Below are 17711 nucleotides of genomic sequence, written 5' to 3'. Positions count from 1 at the left end.
CCTGCTTCTGGGACCCCCCCCCCCCCCGTATTCAGTAAATCTCAGATATGTTTAATCAAAACTGCATTATTGTATACTCAGAGAAGGAGTTAGTAGCTGTATTTGTCAAAAAAGCAGCCCGAATCAGTGATTATAAATAACACTGGTCCAGACAAGAATTATAGAAAAATACAAAGTAACATATTGTTGTTTTTGTGTATTTCTGTTCATTCATCTGCTGAACAAAGGGATTAATTTAGCTCTGCAAGTGATGTCAGTTAAAGCAAGCTGACAAGTAAAAAACGTTTTTTTTTTTAAAATAAAATGTTCCTCGTATTAACCCTTAGTTTACTCTGATCAGCCCCAATTAACTCCTTCAATTATTATTTTCCTGCTGATTTTTGTATGTTTCTATTCTATTAACTAATATTATTTAAACTTTTTTTATGTTTTTGTTTTGTTTGTTAATATTTTTACACACTTAAAATATATTTACACATTTCCCTTAAACAAAAACACTTTATTTCATTTGCAAATAACTTTGTATGCTTTGTGCCAGAATCATAATTTTAGTGTTATTTTAAACATATATTTATTATATTTAAACAAGACAGATTACAGAAAATAACAGAATAAAATGTGCTCATTTTATGTACAGTAACACTATTTATTTTTAAACAAAAAAAGGAAATGGTGTGTTTTGTTTAGTTTTGTTGTATTTTATTGTCTAAGCCAGTGATGGCAAAACTTTTAGAGACTGAGTGCCCAAACTGCTACCCAGAACCCACTTAGCACAGCAAAAGGGGGCAAAGTTCCACTGACCACCAGAACAAGGGGGCAAAGTTCCACTGACCACCAGAACAAGGGGACAAAGTTCCACTGACCACCAGCACAAGGGGGCAAAGTTCCACTGACCAGCAGCACAAGTGGGCAAAGTTCTACTGACCAGCAGCACAAGGGGGCAAAGTTCCACTGACCAGCAGCACGAGGGGGCAAAGTTCCACTGACCACCAGCACGAGGGGGCAAAGTTCCACCTACCACCAGTACAAGGGGGCAAAGCTCTCCACTGACCACCAGCACAACGGGGGCAAAGTTCCACTGACCACCAGCACAACGGGGGCAAAGTTCCACTGACCACCAGCACAAGGGGGCAAAGTTCCACTGACCACCAGCACAAGGGGGCAAAGTTCCACTGACCAGCAGCACAAGGCGGCAAAGTTCCACTGACCACCAGCACAAGTTAAAATCTTATGTTAATAAAAATGAATGTATTAAAACTCACAGCCAGTCCAATATATACTGTATATATCCTTGGCAGCGCACTGACAGGTCATGCGAAAGCTCGGACGAGTTGTGGCTAATGAGTCGCGGCTCGTGACATCATCGTCTGGTACCGCTACTCCCTTCTGAGCATGCGCACCTATGTGCACTGTTATCCTATGCTTGGCTGCTGGGGCGATGCTGGGGCGACTCGGCTCGCGTGCCGACAGAGAGTGCTCTGCGTGCCTGCTGTGGCACGCGTGCCATAGGTTCACCACCATTGGTCTAAGGATTGAGAAAAAAAATCATTGTTGCAAGACAGTATCTTGAAAAGAAATCCTTGCGTGACCTAATACAATATATGTATTCCCTTGTTATTGTAATGACAAAGTTATTTCCGAATAGACAGGTACATAGCAGAATTGTAAAAATTGCTTGGAGTAGGCTGGAAATAATTGAAATACAAGTTGGAAAAAATATTAGATTTTAGATTTTGACCATAACTACACTTTAAAACTTACAGCAGAGAGTAAATTATTCTCTGTTTTGGTATTAGTAGTAGTTTTAGCAATACCATCCATAATGGTGCTCTATAATATGTGCCTTTTTTTTTTTTGGAAGAATCCAAATTATTGCTTTCCTGTACAGTATAAACAGTGCAAATGCAGTTTAGGAAAAAGTTACTTTTTTAAAACCAGGTTATCACATCTCTTCAGCACTAAACTTCACTTTTTCTTCAAAACCTTCCCTGATAAGTGATCTAGGGAGATTGGTTGCAGAATTACAGTCATTTATTTGAACTATTAACACTTAAAAGGCATGAACATTCTAATTCCTATTATTGCATTGAGAAAGTCAGATTGTCCTGTAATGGGAAATAGAGGCTTTACCTAGTAACTGTGAAAAGTCATCTTTTTTTGTTTCTGATTGGCTGGTAAAGAGTGATTGTAGTTTCTACCTTTCCCTATTGTTAACAGAGAGTGAGAACGAGTGAAGTATTTGTGTCTCACTAACTGGATTGCTTTGGGTGAGAAGTGTTTTCCCTGTGACCATGATTGTCCTGTGTTTGTCCAGTTTGCTGTTGGTGACAGGAGTCAGCTGTCAATCAGTTGAAGGTATTGTACATTTTTATTCATAGTAAATGTTTTAACATCTTTTAGCCTGATCTGCTTTATGTACTTTAATTGTTACAAAAAATCACAAAGCAAACAAGGAAATGCAAGTCTAAATTGTATTCTTTTTAAAGAGGCAAACTTCAGAGGGGTTACACTTCACACTGATGTGGTGCAGAATTCGCAGCAGTCTCTGTGCGAATTCCGCACTGCATCACAATCGCACCCCGTTAATGCGAACCGCTACGGGTGTGTATGTTAAGTTAACAACACCCCGAAATCGGTCCTCAAAACGCGGTGCGATGTGCAAAATCACATCACATGGGTGTTAATATCCATGCAATCCGATTCTAGTGCAGACCAAAAAAAGGGTCCTGCACGTTTTTGGTGCGGATGCGGTGTGATTGGAGCCATACAAAATGTATGGCTCCAATTGCACTGCACACAATTCGCATGTGATTTGCACAGGAATGCGGTGTGGCTCCTGTGGGAATCACAAGCGATGTACCGCACCGCATATATGTGAACCCAGGCTAAAAATAAGAAATGCTCATATTTTTGCAGGTTAAACAATTAACATTTGTTATTTTTGAAAACAGGAGCCTGCAAAGTATTGCACCCGCAATCAGCAGATCGCTGGTGCAATGTCAGTCTCCTGAACACACTGCCTAAACCTTTGTACCCATAGCCAGTGCTGTGACAAAGTCATCTAGTGCCCAGGGCGAAGATACCAAATGGTACCCCCCCCCCCCCAAATGCATGAGCATTATGTGTAACAAAAAATCCTCCCCCAAAATAAAATTCAAGCACTATAGGGCGCTATAGAGAACTATAGGATCACAGCATCATGGCGCCACACTATAAATACCGCTGGCTGTCAGATTGCCACTGTGCTGTGCTTGCTTACCCACCCCCAACCAACATTCTCTGCTGGGAGGAGATGGGGGAGGGTAAACAAACTGTGGCGATCTGCCGAGGAGCTAGAGGGGAGAGAGAGTACAACCTGTCCCTCCTCCCAGCTCTCTCTTCCTTTCCAGATCTGGCTTGTTTCCTCCAGAGCTAAGCTGACAGGAGTAATGAAGATGCCGTCACAACTCCTGTCAGCATGTAGGTAGGAACTGTCCATGTGGTGCCCCCCCACCCCACATGATACCACCACGCCCAAGGCAGCCGCCCCTCCCTCCCTCCCACCCTTTGTCCCAGCCCTGCCTATACCTCTGTCTGGGCTGTTGTTTTAAGAGCTGTAGACAGTATGAATAAACTACGATCATGCTGGTCAGTGCACTCACGGTTCATTTAAACTACAAGTCCATCTGCATCAGTAGTAGATGGGATTTGCAGTTTTTTCATTCACAGATTTTTAAAATGTGACAATGAGTTAAGGGATAAAACCCCCACCTGCTCTCACACTGAGGGAGGGGGTGCTGAGGGGAAAACTTGCCAGTAGCATTGCCACATTAAAAATGCATTTTTTATAATATCCAGTGTGCATGAGGCCTAAGAAAAAAAACCCCCATCACCCAACCCATCATAATTAACACGCATTAATGCATTCTAATGGCCAGAATTCTCCATCTCCTTGATATGGGGGGGTTATAGTTCATAGAAGGTAGTTGAAAAAGCTGACAACATTTGAGATATCAGTTGAGATATCAGTTTAAAGCACAGGAAGCTACAGAGACACAAGAATTTGCTTCATTTTGAACCAAGGGCTGTGTGAGGTCCAGACTCACTCAACATTGAACTCCCTGGAATATTTTGAACTTGCATAGTGCTTGGCTCTCTCTCCCTGCAGGTTATAAGAAACCATTCCTGAGAGATACATGGAGGTGGCCATTGCCACTTCATATGCTTTTTTGCCAGAGAGCAATCTGAATCTACATGTATACCTTTTATTATTCCCGCTTTGGGAAGGGTATCTTACTCATTTGTAGCTACATTCAAAACTTTCTAAGAAGACCTCTAAAGCTGTGAAACTCTTGTAGTGGAGGGGTGGAATGGGAGAATTTTTTCTACAGACTGTAGTTTCCCATGTGGCACCCGCTCACAGGGCTATACCAGAAGCACCTCTTAAGGCGGCCATAGATTTCTGATTTTCTTGCTGAATTATCAGCCGATAATCGTCCGATATTCATACCGTTAGTGGGGAAAAATGTCGGCCGTTTTTCTTAATTTTAAGAGATTTTGAAAATTGTCCAAGCTGGAAAATCCTGGGACGATTTGTTACATCGGCCGATTTTCGCAGTAATTTTTGGTCAAATCGACCATTCTTCTGGCCGATTTGACAATAAATTGACTATGAAGAAAAAGAAGGAATAAAAGAAATAGATTTGGCAGCAGAAGAAGAAATAGAATATCAAGAAGAATAGAAGAAAAGAGAAGGTGAAATAGATTTTGCAGAAGACGGAGAAGAAAAATGTTGCAACATTGTATCTATTTGTATGCATTTCGGATACAGATGTTTCTATTCAAGTACAAATAGATACAATGTTGTTTCTCTTCTTCTTCTTCTGCATAATCTATTTCTTCTGTCAAATATAACAGCGGGCCTCTATGCAGGGACACCGCTATTATATTAATTGATGGCCGTAGACGGGACTAAAACCCGCCAAAATTTTTTTTAATTAGTTGCAACGTCAGCCGTCTGAACGACCGATTTACGATTTAAAAAAAAAAAAATGGCTGATTTTCCCCACGTCTATGGCCTGCTTTACTATTGACAAGTTGCAGATTGCAGTTTTGGCCTCTGCCAATCATAAATCACCAGGCCCTGATGACTTTCTGGCAGAGATATACAAACACTGAGGAAATAGACTATTGCCTGCGTTGTTGCAAGTTCTGGAGTGGGCATTTGATAAAGGCAATTTACCTCGCTCAATGAGAGAGGCTACAGTCATAGTTCTAACCCAAATATTTCAAAAAAATGGACCGCGCTAAGGTCACAAATTGACTAAATAAATTGTGCAATCTTTGAAGTGATAACCATGAGCAAAATTTAAATAAAATATTAATATTCAGTCCCAAAATGTGAATAATTGGTGCAACGGTGCTGTATCTGTAACAATGATACTCCATGCTGAAATGACAAGTGCTTCACTGTGTTCACACTGGTGCCCCCCATAGATGTAAACTCACCGTCATTTCATGACCACCTATCTCTAGGTAAGTCACACTCGCTTTTTGGGACTATCCCAGTATGCAATCCTGTCCTGATGGCCGATATTCCTTCGCCCTTATAATCATGGTTGCTGGTAGTAACCAATAACTTTCCACTAGGAGTGCATCAATGTTAGGAAACTCCTCTCCTCCACAGGCAGTATTTTCATATTTTCAGCATAAATTAAAACAAAACCAGACATCCCATAGTATAAAGCTGTATAGAACTTTAATAAGGGGTCAAGCAATAGAAATGCCACTCACAAAAAAGTGCCCTTCCTGGCACTAGGTGTATTCAGCTTTGTGTATTATGAATGGGAATTAAGATGGCCACCGCGTTCCAGCGTGCGTTCCAAATACCGGACTTGACATCAGCAGAAGTTGCGTCATAAGCCCTTGACGCGTTTCAACCAATAGATCATCTTCAGGAAGTACTTCTATGGTTCTTACTGTGATGTAATGTTGAGATACTCTGCTCAAAAGTAAAGTAAGGGAAGTATCAGTTGTTCTCAATATAAAGGTGCAGCGCTAAACACTAAATATACAGCGTAAATCTCGTCAATATATTAAAAGAAAATGAGAAGATGCAGTCTCTTTAAAATTTTTGCAACATGAGAAAGTCAGTAACATGTGCTCAGTACATAGGTATAGATTTCCAGCAATATCAAATCGTTCGCGGGAATAAACCAATATAAAATGTACAAATAAATAAATAAGTAAAATTTGTGCATAAATGATGTCACCAATAGTTGAATAAAGTGCAAAAAAGTCCCAGATGTATTGCCCACGTGAGGATCCTGTATGATCCCGATAAGCGTGCGTGGAGGGTTACTTCCAGTGGCAGGTGTTCAATATAAATGACATGTGCACTCACCAGAAGAGCGTGTATACACGCATTTGAGATATAACCTATCTCAATAGGTATAATTCAGGTTATCCACCTCCCAGATCAGGTCAGGCGAGGTCTAGACCCTATGACTACGTGCATCGCAAGAAACGCGTCAGTGGGGCTACAGCAACTGGACGTCTAGCCACCGCTGGTAGCCATCCTGAAATCCCTATTACATGGTCAGTGTTTTGTTTCCTTTTTTGGTCATTTGCACTTCTCATTTGATGGAATAAAGTTCCCTACGGTATCACACTATGTGGTCTCCTTTATTGGTCCCTATTTTGTGAGGGGCATTCGCAGAGACCGCACTATGGGTGAGCCCCTAAGGTGATACGCATCAAGGATCCCTGAGTGCTGCATGCAGATGTGACTGGGAGTATCCTGACCTGGCCTGACCTGATCTGGGAGGTGAATGACCTGAATTATACCTATTGAGATAGGTTATATCTCAAATGCGTGTATACACGCACTTCTGGTGACTGCGCATTTCATTCATATTGAACACCTGCCACTGGAAGTAACCCTCCACGCACGCTTATCGGGATCATACAGGATCCTCACGTGGGCAATACATCTGGGACTTTTTTGCACTTTATTCAACTATTGGTGACATCATTTATGCACAAATTTTATTTATTTATTTATTTGTACATTTTATATTGGTTTATTCCCGCGAACGATTTGATATTGCTGGAAATCTATACCTATGTACTGAGCACATGTTATTGACTTTCTCATGTTGCACAATTTTAAAGAGACTGCATCTTCTCATTTTCTTTTAATATATTGATGAGATTTACGCTGTATATTTAGTGTTTAGCGCTGCACCTTTATATTGAGATTTACATTGGAAGGTTCTGTTTGGTTACCTTTTTAGGTGTTTCAGAGGCTATTTTTCTTTTGGATAGCGCTCGCATATTTACTCTTTACAAGTATCAGTTGTTGAACACTTAAATAATAGAAAGAAGACATGATATGTGTACTTTGAAATATGTCTTTATTATTCTGATAAAATTTATTGTTTAACAGGCACAAGCAAAAAACATTTATGTCTTCATAGTGAAATTGATTAAAGTGGTTGTAAACCATTACATATACTGTACCTAGCAAAGTGACTGGCCTCAGGTGATACACAGCGATGAAACAAATCCTCCTACATAAGTTGTACCTGTTTATCTGCAATCTTGTCTTCTCTACATCTGTTCAAAGTGTTGAATTTGAAATGCTTGGCTGAGAGTTCGGAAAAAAGGAGGCGGAGAGATGAAATCACACTCCGTAGAGCTCAGTGAGGAGAGTTCTGAGAGCTGATTGGAGGGAAGGGACACACCCCCCTTCACACAGCGCACAGGAACAGAGCTGAGGCTGTAAATCCGCTGGAACTCCTTCCCCTGTCACCATTTTTCTCTTGGTGTCAGGAAAACGTGTCAGAAGTGACTCATGCTGATAGCAGAGGAACGAGACTGCAGACAGAAATTACATTAGTGCCCTGGATTGCAACAAGTACACACTATAAAGGGATATGCTTTGTTCGTATTTCATGTCTAAGGTTTACAACCACTTTTAAGTTCTACCAGTTTGTTTGTAATTGTTATACATTTTTTGTGTAGTATCCCCACTATTGTGAAATTGTTGGGGTTTTCTTTTTCATTGAGAAAAAATTGTTGGTTTGGTTGGAACCCTATAAAACTTTTACTATAAACCGATTCAACAAAATATTGTAGGATAGGGGCACAGATGTTGGAGTGCTTGGTGTCATTCCCCAAATTGGCCAGTATAAAGTGGCCATACTTAGGCTGGCCATAGACTGTACAATTTTCTGTCCAATTTACTTTAGATTTACCTTCAACTATATAGTGCAAGGGCCTGTATACTTGGATACAACTGAAAATGCTGTGTAGGTTTGACGTCATATTATATGGTTTTTGGTAAATCTAAAGCAAAATCCTCAAGAAAATTGTATAATGTATGGCCAGCCTTAGGGCTTGGAACCCTGTAGTGTAGAGTAGACAGTATACAATAAGTGCCTAGATAGCTGCTAGAGGTTCCCAGAGTAGATAGTGAGGTGTATTAAAGATAGCTAGGAGGTGCCAGCCGTGCCCCTGCCAGTGTGGGGAAAATTGGATAAGATGGCTCTGTATATACATTCTGGTAGGAGTCTGCCTGGGGTGGAGTTGGTCATGGAAAGCAGTGCAAGGAAGGTTCACATTGGATTACTGCACAAATCCCAAACAACTTCACAACGCACACCAAGATGCAGGTAAGAATACATTCCTCTTATATTTAGATAATATCAGTGAGTCTTGCAGGTTGGGTGTTGAGATCATATACAGGTGCATCTCGATAAATTAGAATATCATCAAAAAGTTAATTTATTTCAGTAATTAATTTCAATAAGTGAAACTCATATATTATATAGATTAATTACACACAGAGTGATATATTTCAAGCATTTCCTTCTTTTAATTTTGATGACTATGGCTTACAGCTAGTGAAAACCCAAAATTCAGTAACTTAAAAAAATTTGAATATTACATAAGACCAATAAAAAAGGATTTTTAATACAGAAATGTTGGCTTACTGAAAAGTCTGTCCATGTACAGTATAGTATGCACTCAGTACTTGGTTGGGGCTCCTTTGTGTGAATTACTGCATCAATGTGGCGTGACATGGCACAGCTGAGGTGTTATGGAAGCCCAGGTTGCTTTGATAGTGGCCTTCAGCTCATCTACATTGTTGGGTCTGGTGTCTCTCACCTTCCTCTTCACAATACCCCACATATTCTCTACAGCACAGGTGTCAAACTGGCGGCCCTCCAGCTGTTGCCAAACTACAAGTCCCATGAGGCATTGAAAGATTGACAATTACATGCATGACTCCCAAAGGCAGAGGCATGATGGGACTTGTAGTTTGACAACAGCTGGAGCGCCGCCAGTTTGACACCCCTGCTCTATGGGGTTTAGGTCAGGCGAGTTTGCTGCCCAATTAAGCACAGTGATACCATGATCCTTAAACCAGGTATTGGTACATTTGGCAATGTGGGCAGGTGCCAAGTCCTGCTGGAAAATGAAATCAGCATCTCCATAAAGCTGGTCAGCAGAGGGAACCATGAAGTCCTCCAGAATTTCCTGGTAGAGGTCTGTGCTGACTTTGGATTTGGTAAAACACAATGGACCAACACCAGCAGATGACATGGCTCCCCAATCACCACTGACTGTGGAAACTTCACACTAGACTTCATGCAGCTTGGATTCTGTGCCTCTCCTCTCTTCCTCCAGACTTTGTGACCTTGATTTCCAAATGAAATGCAAAATTTACTTTCATCCGAAAAGAGGACTTTGGACCAATGAGCACCAGTCCAGTCCTTTTCCTCCTTAGCCCAGGTAAGATGCTTCTGACATTGTCTCTGGTTCAGAAGTGGCTTGACACAAGGAATGCGACAGTTGTAGCCCGTGTCCTGGATACATATGTGTGTGATGGCTCTTGAAGCACCGACACCAGCCGTAGTCCACTCCTTGTAAATCTCCCCCAAATTATTGAATGACCTTTGCTTAACTATCCTCTCAAGGCTGCGGTTATCCCTGTTGCTTGTGCACCTTTTTCGACAACACTTTTTCCTTCCACTCAACTTTTCATTAATATGCTTGGATACAGCGCTCTGTGAACAGCCAGCTTCTTTAGCTATGACCTTTTGTGACTTACCCTCCTTGTGGAGGGTGTCAATGACTGTCTTCCGGACAACTGTCAAGTCAGCAACAGGGTCGGACTGACAACTCATGGGGCCCCCGGGCAATAGGGGATCATGGGGCCCCTGTGTCCTTGCCCAAACTCAAAAAAGCCTATGAAAAAGGTACCAGGGGCATCTCATGAGGCCCCTACTGACCCCGGGCCCTCGGGCAGTGCCCGAGTTTACAAATGGTCAGTCCGCCCCTGGTCAGCAGTCTTCCCCATTATTATTATTATTATTATTATTATACAGTATTTATAAAGCGCCAATAGTTCGCTCAGCGCTGTACATTACAAAGGGAGACAGAACATGTGACAGAACAATACCAATACAATGCAAAACATGAGGGGATCAAGGGCCCTGCTCTTTCGAGCTTACAATCTAGGAGGGAGGGGGTGGTGGCACAGGAGGAGATAGCTGTGGGGGATGGAGTGGTAGGAAGAGTGGAGGAGGTCGGCAAGTTAGCAGGGGGTGGGGTAGGCTTCCCTGAAGAGATGGGTTTTCAGGGTGCGCCTAAAGGAGAGGAGAGTAGGTGATAATCTGATGGGTTGGGGCAGGGAGTTCCAGAGGATGGGTGACACCCTGGAGAAGTCCTGGAGGCGGGCATGGGAAGAGGAGACCAGGGAACTAGAGAGAAGGAGGTCTTGTGAGGAGCGGAGTGTGCGTGCTGGGCGGTACTTGGATATTAGGTCAGAGATGTAGTACGGGGCAGTATGGTGGACAGCTTTGTACGTCAGCGTTAGGATTTTGAATTTGATCCGTTGCGCAATCGGAAGCCAGTGGAGGGATTGGCAGAGGGGGGTGGCGGAGACAGAGCGGTTGGAAAGGTGAATGAGTCTGGCAGCCGTGTTCAGGATGGACTGAAGAGGGGATAGCCAGCGGCGAGGCAGGCCAGTGAGGAGGGAGTTGCAGTAGTCGAGTCGTGATATTATGAGGGAGTGGATGAGCTGTTTAGTGGTTTCTGGGGTAAGGAACGTGCGGATTTTGGCGATGTTGCGGAGGTGGAGTCTGCACGAGTTTGTTAAAGATTGGACTTGGGGCTGGAAGGATAGGTTGGAGTCCAGAATGACACCCAGTACTCTGGCCTGCGGGGCGGGTTTGATGGTAGCGTTGTTGGATGTGACGGAGAAATCAATGGGGGGTGGTGTCCGGGCTGGGGGGAAGACAAGAAACTCGGTTTTGGAGAGGTTCAATTTAAGGAAGTGGAGTGACATCCAGTCAGATATGTCACTCAGTAGGTGTGTGATTCGGGCTGAGACCAAGGGGGTGAGGTGGGGGGTTGAGAGATAGATTTGTGTGTCGTCGGCATAGAGGTGGTAGTTGAAGCCGTGAGAGTGTATGAGTTGGCCAAGGGAGGAGGTATAGATGGAGAAGAGAAGGGGCCCGAGGACAGAGCCTTGAGGGACCCCAACAGAGAGGGGGAGTGAGGGGGAGGTGGTAGCATTATAGGTAACGCTGAAGGAGCGTTGTGACAGGTAGGATGAGAGCCAGGAGAGAGCAGAATCTCTGAGGCCGAGGGAGTGAAGTTTTTTGAGGAGGAGGGGGTGGTCGACTGTGTCAAAGGCCGCAGAGAGGTCAAGGAGTAGGAGCACTGAATAGTGTCCATTAGCTTTGGCGGTTAGCAGGTCATTGGAGAGTTTGAGTAAGGCAGTTTCGGTGGAGTGTAGGGGACGGAAGCCGGACTGTAGGGGATCGAGGAGGTTGTTGTCGTTGAGGTGAGAGCATAGGCGGGTGTAGACTAGGCGCTCGAGGAGTTTAGATGTAAATGGGAGCAGGGAGATGGGTCTGAGGTTATTCGGGTCATTGGGGTCCAGGGAGGGCTTTTTAAGTATGGGGGTGATGTGTGCATGTTTCAGAGGGGAGGGGAAAGTGCCTGAGGAGAGGGAGAGATTGAAGATGTGGGTGAGGGAGCGTAGGATGGAGGAGGAGGAAGGTCGTAGGAGTTGTGAGGGGATAGGGTCGAGGGGGCAGGTGGTGAGGCGGGCATCAGAGAGGATCTTGGAGACTTCCTCGATGGTAGTAAGGTCAAAGGTGCGGAGTGTTGGAGGAGCTTCAGTATGAGGGATGTAGGGTGGGGTGGAAGAGGAGGTCAGAGCAGTGGTGGGGCCGTGGGAGAGGGGTGATGAGGGGGTAGTTGAGTGAGGGTGAAGGGGGTTGGAGAAAGTTTGAGCAGCGACGAGGTCCCTGCGGGTTATGTCGAGGGGAAGGGGGGATAAGGGGGTAGCTGTGTGAGAGGGGACAGGTTGAGAGGGCGTGTGAGTTGCGGCAATGTCCTTGCGAATTGTGTCAATTTTGTTTTTGAAGTGATTGGCAATCTCAAGGGCAGTGAGTGAGGTGCTGGGTGGAGGTGGGGGTGGAGAGAGTAGAGAGTTGAAGGCAGAGAAGAGTCGGCGAGGATTGGAGGAGAGGGCCTTGATGAGGGTCAAGAAGTAGGCCTGTTTGGCAGCATGGAGGGAGGAGGTGTAGGTGCGGAAGGCAGATTTGTAGCGGGTGAAGGCTTGTTTGGATTTGGTTTTGCGCCATAGTCGCTCTAGGGCACGACTTTGTCGTTTGAGGGTTTTGGTGTGATCAGTCTGCCAGGGCTGGAGCGGTCGGGGTCTGATGTTGCGTGTGGTTAAAGGCGCTAGTGAGTCAAGGGCTGTTGAGAGCGCATTGTTGTAGGCGGTCAAAGCCAAGTCGGGGCAGGACAGGGGGAGGATGCGGTCGTGGAGTTGATCAGCTGCAGAGTGGAGGGAGGCAGGGTTAAGGTTGCGGAGGTTACGGCTGGTAGTAGTGTGACATTTGGAGGGGTAGGCGTTGGAGGACGAGGAGATAGAGAAGGTGATCAGGTTGTGGTCAGAGAGAGGGAAGGGGGTGTTAGTGAGGTTGTGGGGAGCGCAGCGGTTGGAGAAGACAAGGTCCAGGATATTTCCGTCACAGTGGGTGGTGGATTGTATGCACTGTGCAAGTGCAAAGGAGGAGGTTAGGTGGAGGAGACGGGCTGTGTCCGGGTTGTCGAGGTTGACAGGGATGTTGAAATCCCCAAGAATGATGGTGGGTAGCTCAGAGGAGAGGAAGAAGGGTAGCCAGGAGGAGAAGTCATCCAGGAAGCGAGGTATGGATCCAGGAGGCCGGTATATCACAGCAATCTTCAGGGGGGTTGGGGAGAATAGTCGGATGCAGTGGGCCTCGAAGGAGGAGAAGGATAGGGAGGGGGGGTTTGGGAGGACTCGGAAGGTGCTCTGCGGTGACAGGAGCAGACCAACCCCACCACCTTTACGACCGTTAGGCCTGGGTGAGTGGGTCCAGGTGAGACCTCCGTAGGAGAGTGCAGCAGGGGAGGTAGAATCAGTGGGCTGGATCCAGGTTTCCGTGATCGCTAGGAGGTTGAGGGAGCGGGAAACAAAGAGGTCGTGGATGGCGGTAAGCTTGTTGCACACCGAACGGGCGTTCAGGAGTGCACATGAAAACGGGGGGGAGATTTTAGGGAGCAGGGGGACAGATACTAAGTTTCGGGGGTTGCAGTAGGACGTGGAGGTGGGAGGGTGTTGAGCGGGTGAGGGAGGTGGAGGGCCAGGATTCGGGGAGATGTCCCCTGCGGCTAGGAGGAGGAGAAGGGTGAGAAAGGTGGCATGGGAGCGGGATGTGCAGGAGTGTGAGAAACTCCTAGTGGAGGTGTTGGGGTCAGTGGGAGAGAGGAGTAATAGGAGGAGATGGTGGGTGCCATAGAGGGGTGAGGGAAGCAGTGAGGACACGATATACAAATGTTTGGGAGGGGCAGAGGGATATAGTGAATGGATTTTGGGAACGGAGGAGAGGAAAATGAGAAGGAGGAGTGGAAGAGACATTGTGGGGAGGTGAAGAGAGCAGTAGTAGGGAGATGATAGCAGTGAGGGGGAGATGTACAGGTTGTGGGGTGGAGCAGAGGGGTAGAGAAATGAGATTTGGGAACAGAGGGTAGTAATATGATGAGAAGAGGGGTGTATCATATAAAGGTACACAGAGTGGGTCTAAGGCATGTAAGAGGTTTCCCAGGGTGTTTGCTTGCAGTCTTCCAGCATGCAGTAGAGTTTCTTGCTGTTGTTGTGTCTTCCTGCTGCTTGGGTTCTCCTGCTTTCGTTCAACTGCTGCGTTTAACTGCCATGATTGTGTAACCTACTGAACCAGACTGAGAGGCCATTTCTAGGCTCAGGAAACCTTTACAGGTGTTTGAATTAATCAGCTGGTTAGAGTGTGACACCTATCATGAGTCTACAATATTGAACATTTTCACAATATTCTAATTTTCTGAGATACTGAATTTTGGGTTTTCACTAGCTGTAAGCCATAATCATCAAAATTAAAAGAAAGAAATGCTTGAAATATATCACTCTGTGTGTAATGAATCTGTATAATATATTTTAATTAAATTACTGAAATAAATTAATTTTTTGATGATATTCTAATATATTGAGATGCACCTGTATAGGTGTGTGATATGCCTAGGGAAGAAGGAAGGAGACGAGCAGCCAGGCAACTCTGGAACCATCCTAATCTCAGGGGGAGTTTTGGAGAGCACAAAAATCCAATATGGTGGATCACTTAATTCCCAATAATGGTCATTGGAGGGTGTCTGTTTCAACTCATAGGCATGATGATTTTTGTAGGTCTTGTACTCATGAGGGGTATAAACCTGGCAGTATAATTTGTTGGCGAAAGCCTTACTTTTCATATCTCATGTATTTCTGTTGTGTCTTTCAGTGGATTACTTTGAGTTTGCTGCACTCATTGTCCAGACTCAGAAGCCAACAGGGGAATATGTATTTGATTACAATGGCAATGAGCTGTACCATGTGGATCTGGATAGTAAGCAAGTAGTATGGACTCTCCCCGGCTTAGAGAAACACATGACATATGATGTACAGAATGCTCTGCAAAATATGAAAGTAGGAAAACACAACTTGAATATAATGATGGTGCGCTCAAACCACACCCCAGCAACCTGTGGTAAGGAACCCATTTCACAATATGCTGCAAATATTTGGTATATTCTTTTTTTTATATCAAAGGTATTTATATAGTGCTGAAAACAGCACTTTACATATATAAAACAAATTATATTTGAAGAAAAATGTCACCAAACATAAGCCCAGCACTTAATGGGTTACCTCAATATGAAACGCAATATAAAAACAAATAAAATGAATAGGAAGTGTTTCCATGTAACAATTCCATAGTCCAAAGCAGATGACAGTTCTGCTGCATGCTTGTGTGAAAGTCCATTTACATAGTTTATAAAAAAGGTTCCATTACATGTGCCTCCAAAGTAGTAAGAAAAATCCACTAGTACCCCAGTTCACTCAAAGAAAGTCATTCCGCTCTCACTGGATCCTCTAGCCCAGTGGTCTCCAAACTGCAGCCCCTTGCTTGCTTTTATCCGGCCTTGGGGCACTATTTCATTTACCAACACCAATAATGGGGCACAGTTCCTCCCAATGACACAAATGATGGGGCACAGTTCCTGCCAATGACACCAATGATGAGGCACAGTTCCTCCCAATGACACCAACCTCCCAATGACACCAACAATGGGGCCCAATAACACCAATGATGGGGCATAATACCTCCCAATGAAGCAAGTGATGGGGCACAGTTCCTCCCAATTACACCGGTGATGGGGCACAATCCAATTACAGCAATGAAGGGGCACAATTCCTCCCATTTACATCAACAATGTAGTCCTATTCCTCCCAATCACACCAATGATGGAACACTATTCCTACCAATGATACCAATGATGGGTCACTATTCCTACCAATGACACCAATGATGGGGCACTATTCCTCCCAATCACACCAATGATAGGACACTATTCCTACCAATGACACCAATGATGGGGCACTATTCCTCCTAATCACACCAATGATAGGACACTATTCCTAACAATGACACTAATGATGGGTCACTATTCCTATCAATGACACCAACAATGGGGCCCAATTACATCAATGATGGGGCACAATTCCTCCCAATGACACCAAGGATGGGGCATTGTTTACTCCAACTGATGCTGGGACATTTTCTACTCCCGATGGTCACAGTGCGGCCCCTCTAAAGTCTTAAGGACAGTAAACTGGCCCTTTGTTTAAAAAGTTTGGAGACCCCTGCTCTAGCCCAACTTTTTATCAAAGCAAGGCCAATGCTCTTAAAGCGTTGAGAATATTGGACGAATGGTCGCCGTTTCTTTTTACATGCTAGTCTCATATCGAAAAAGTTATGTAAATTCTCGTAAGATAGAATACAACTTCGGAAGTGTATTGTAACGTATGTAACAAATTGTATTGTATTCTTTTGTTTCCGGGCATACATGGTCTTAGTCACTTGATTTTTTATGGACGAAAACTTTACTGATTAAACAAAAATCGTTTGTTCCGTTATTTTATGGAAATAAATTTTTGTGTCTGTCCCTTCAGATATTTTTTGCATAATCTGCTCTCAAAAGCTGTGCGTATTAACGATCAGATTATCGGACGATCGCTCCAAAAGCAGTATTTTTCATCCAATAATATCGTGTGGCTTAACCTCCCTAACGGTATTCCCGAGTGTAGCTCGGGGTAAAATGTCTGTACCAAAAACGGTAACCCCGAGCTACACTCGGGCTTACCATGCAGCGCTGTATAGGGAGTCCCTGCAGCACTTACCTTGTCCTTCGCTCCAGCGATGTGTCCCCTGCAGCGTCCCCGGCCATCTCCTCCGGCTGATGCCGGCATCCGGCTCCTGTGTTCCGCTCCCTGTGACGTCGGGACGTACGGGCGCCGCCGGCGGCGGGAAATTTGAAAATTTTAAAAAAATGTCATTTGTTTTCAAAACGATTTTACATACTAAAACATTGCTGTTTCAACCCATTTCACATACATTTTGTCCCGAGTGCTTTGTCCTGTCCTCTGTCTGCATTTTGAATGTTCTTTCTGCCTGGAAACTTAGAAAAGTCCATGGCATCCAAAAAGCGTCCCTTTAGGTCAAAAGCGGTTTTAGACCGGCTAGAGAACAGCTATAGTAAATCAGAACCACTTGCAGAATTGAGTGATAATGATTCGTGGAGAAATTCGTCATCAGACACTGAAAACGATTTTGCGACTTTGCTCAGCGATGTGCGAACTTGGCGCTATATTTCAAATTTCACTGTTTTTGGTTTGATTATATTATTGAATTAAATGTAATATTATTATATTATTATTTTTTTATGATTATTTATTAAATTATAATTTATGATTTTGTGTTTCAAATTTTATCATACCCGGGATGTTTACTAGACTCTTGTTCGGACAGATTTCAGTGAGTTATTCCTAAATATTACAGGCCTACAATAAAAAAACTACATATTTCCATGCAGAATAATGGTACCGCTTTCAGCACCAAAAATCGGAAATAATCATACCGCCAGGGAGGTTAAGCCTTTCTGTCCCACCCACTCTTTACTGTCCCATCTCCTCTCCTTATCCTCAAACAGTTATTCCGATGGAAGCAAGCCTGCCAGAAAAGAAAGGTTCACATAGTGTAAAATCATAGAACTGTTTTTTATTAAAACGTTTATTATATTCACATGTGAAAGAAATAAAGTAACTGAACAAA

The 17711-nt window shown here is 44.1% G+C and overlaps 1 protein-coding gene across 1 annotated transcript in view; it reads left to right on the top strand.

Annotated features, from left to right (window-relative positions):
- Window positions 1-2220: 2220 nt before the first annotated feature.
- The window catches only part of LOC149440892 (H-2 class II histocompatibility antigen, A-U alpha chain-like), a 32871-nt gene continuing 17380 nt past the window's right edge, over window positions 2221-17711 (top strand). Inside the window, exons 1-2 of the mRNA XM_089658015.1 lie at window positions 2221-2355; window positions 14841-15086. Of these exons, the coding sequence (XP_089514141.1) occupies window positions 2292-2355; window positions 14841-15086 (310 nt within the window). The 5' untranslated portion in view covers window positions 2221-2291. The remainder of the gene's footprint in view (window positions 2356-14840; window positions 15087-17711) is intronic.

The sequence above is a fragment of the Staurois parvus genome, unplaced genomic scaffold (genome assembly GCF_062004578.1).
Source record: "Staurois parvus isolate SC_StPar_1 unplaced genomic scaffold, SC_StPar_1.0 ptg001049l, whole genome shotgun sequence".
Lineage (NCBI taxonomy): Eukaryota > Metazoa > Chordata > Amphibia > Anura > Ranidae > Staurois > Staurois parvus.
This window is presented reverse-complemented; position numbering and strand designations above follow the sequence as displayed.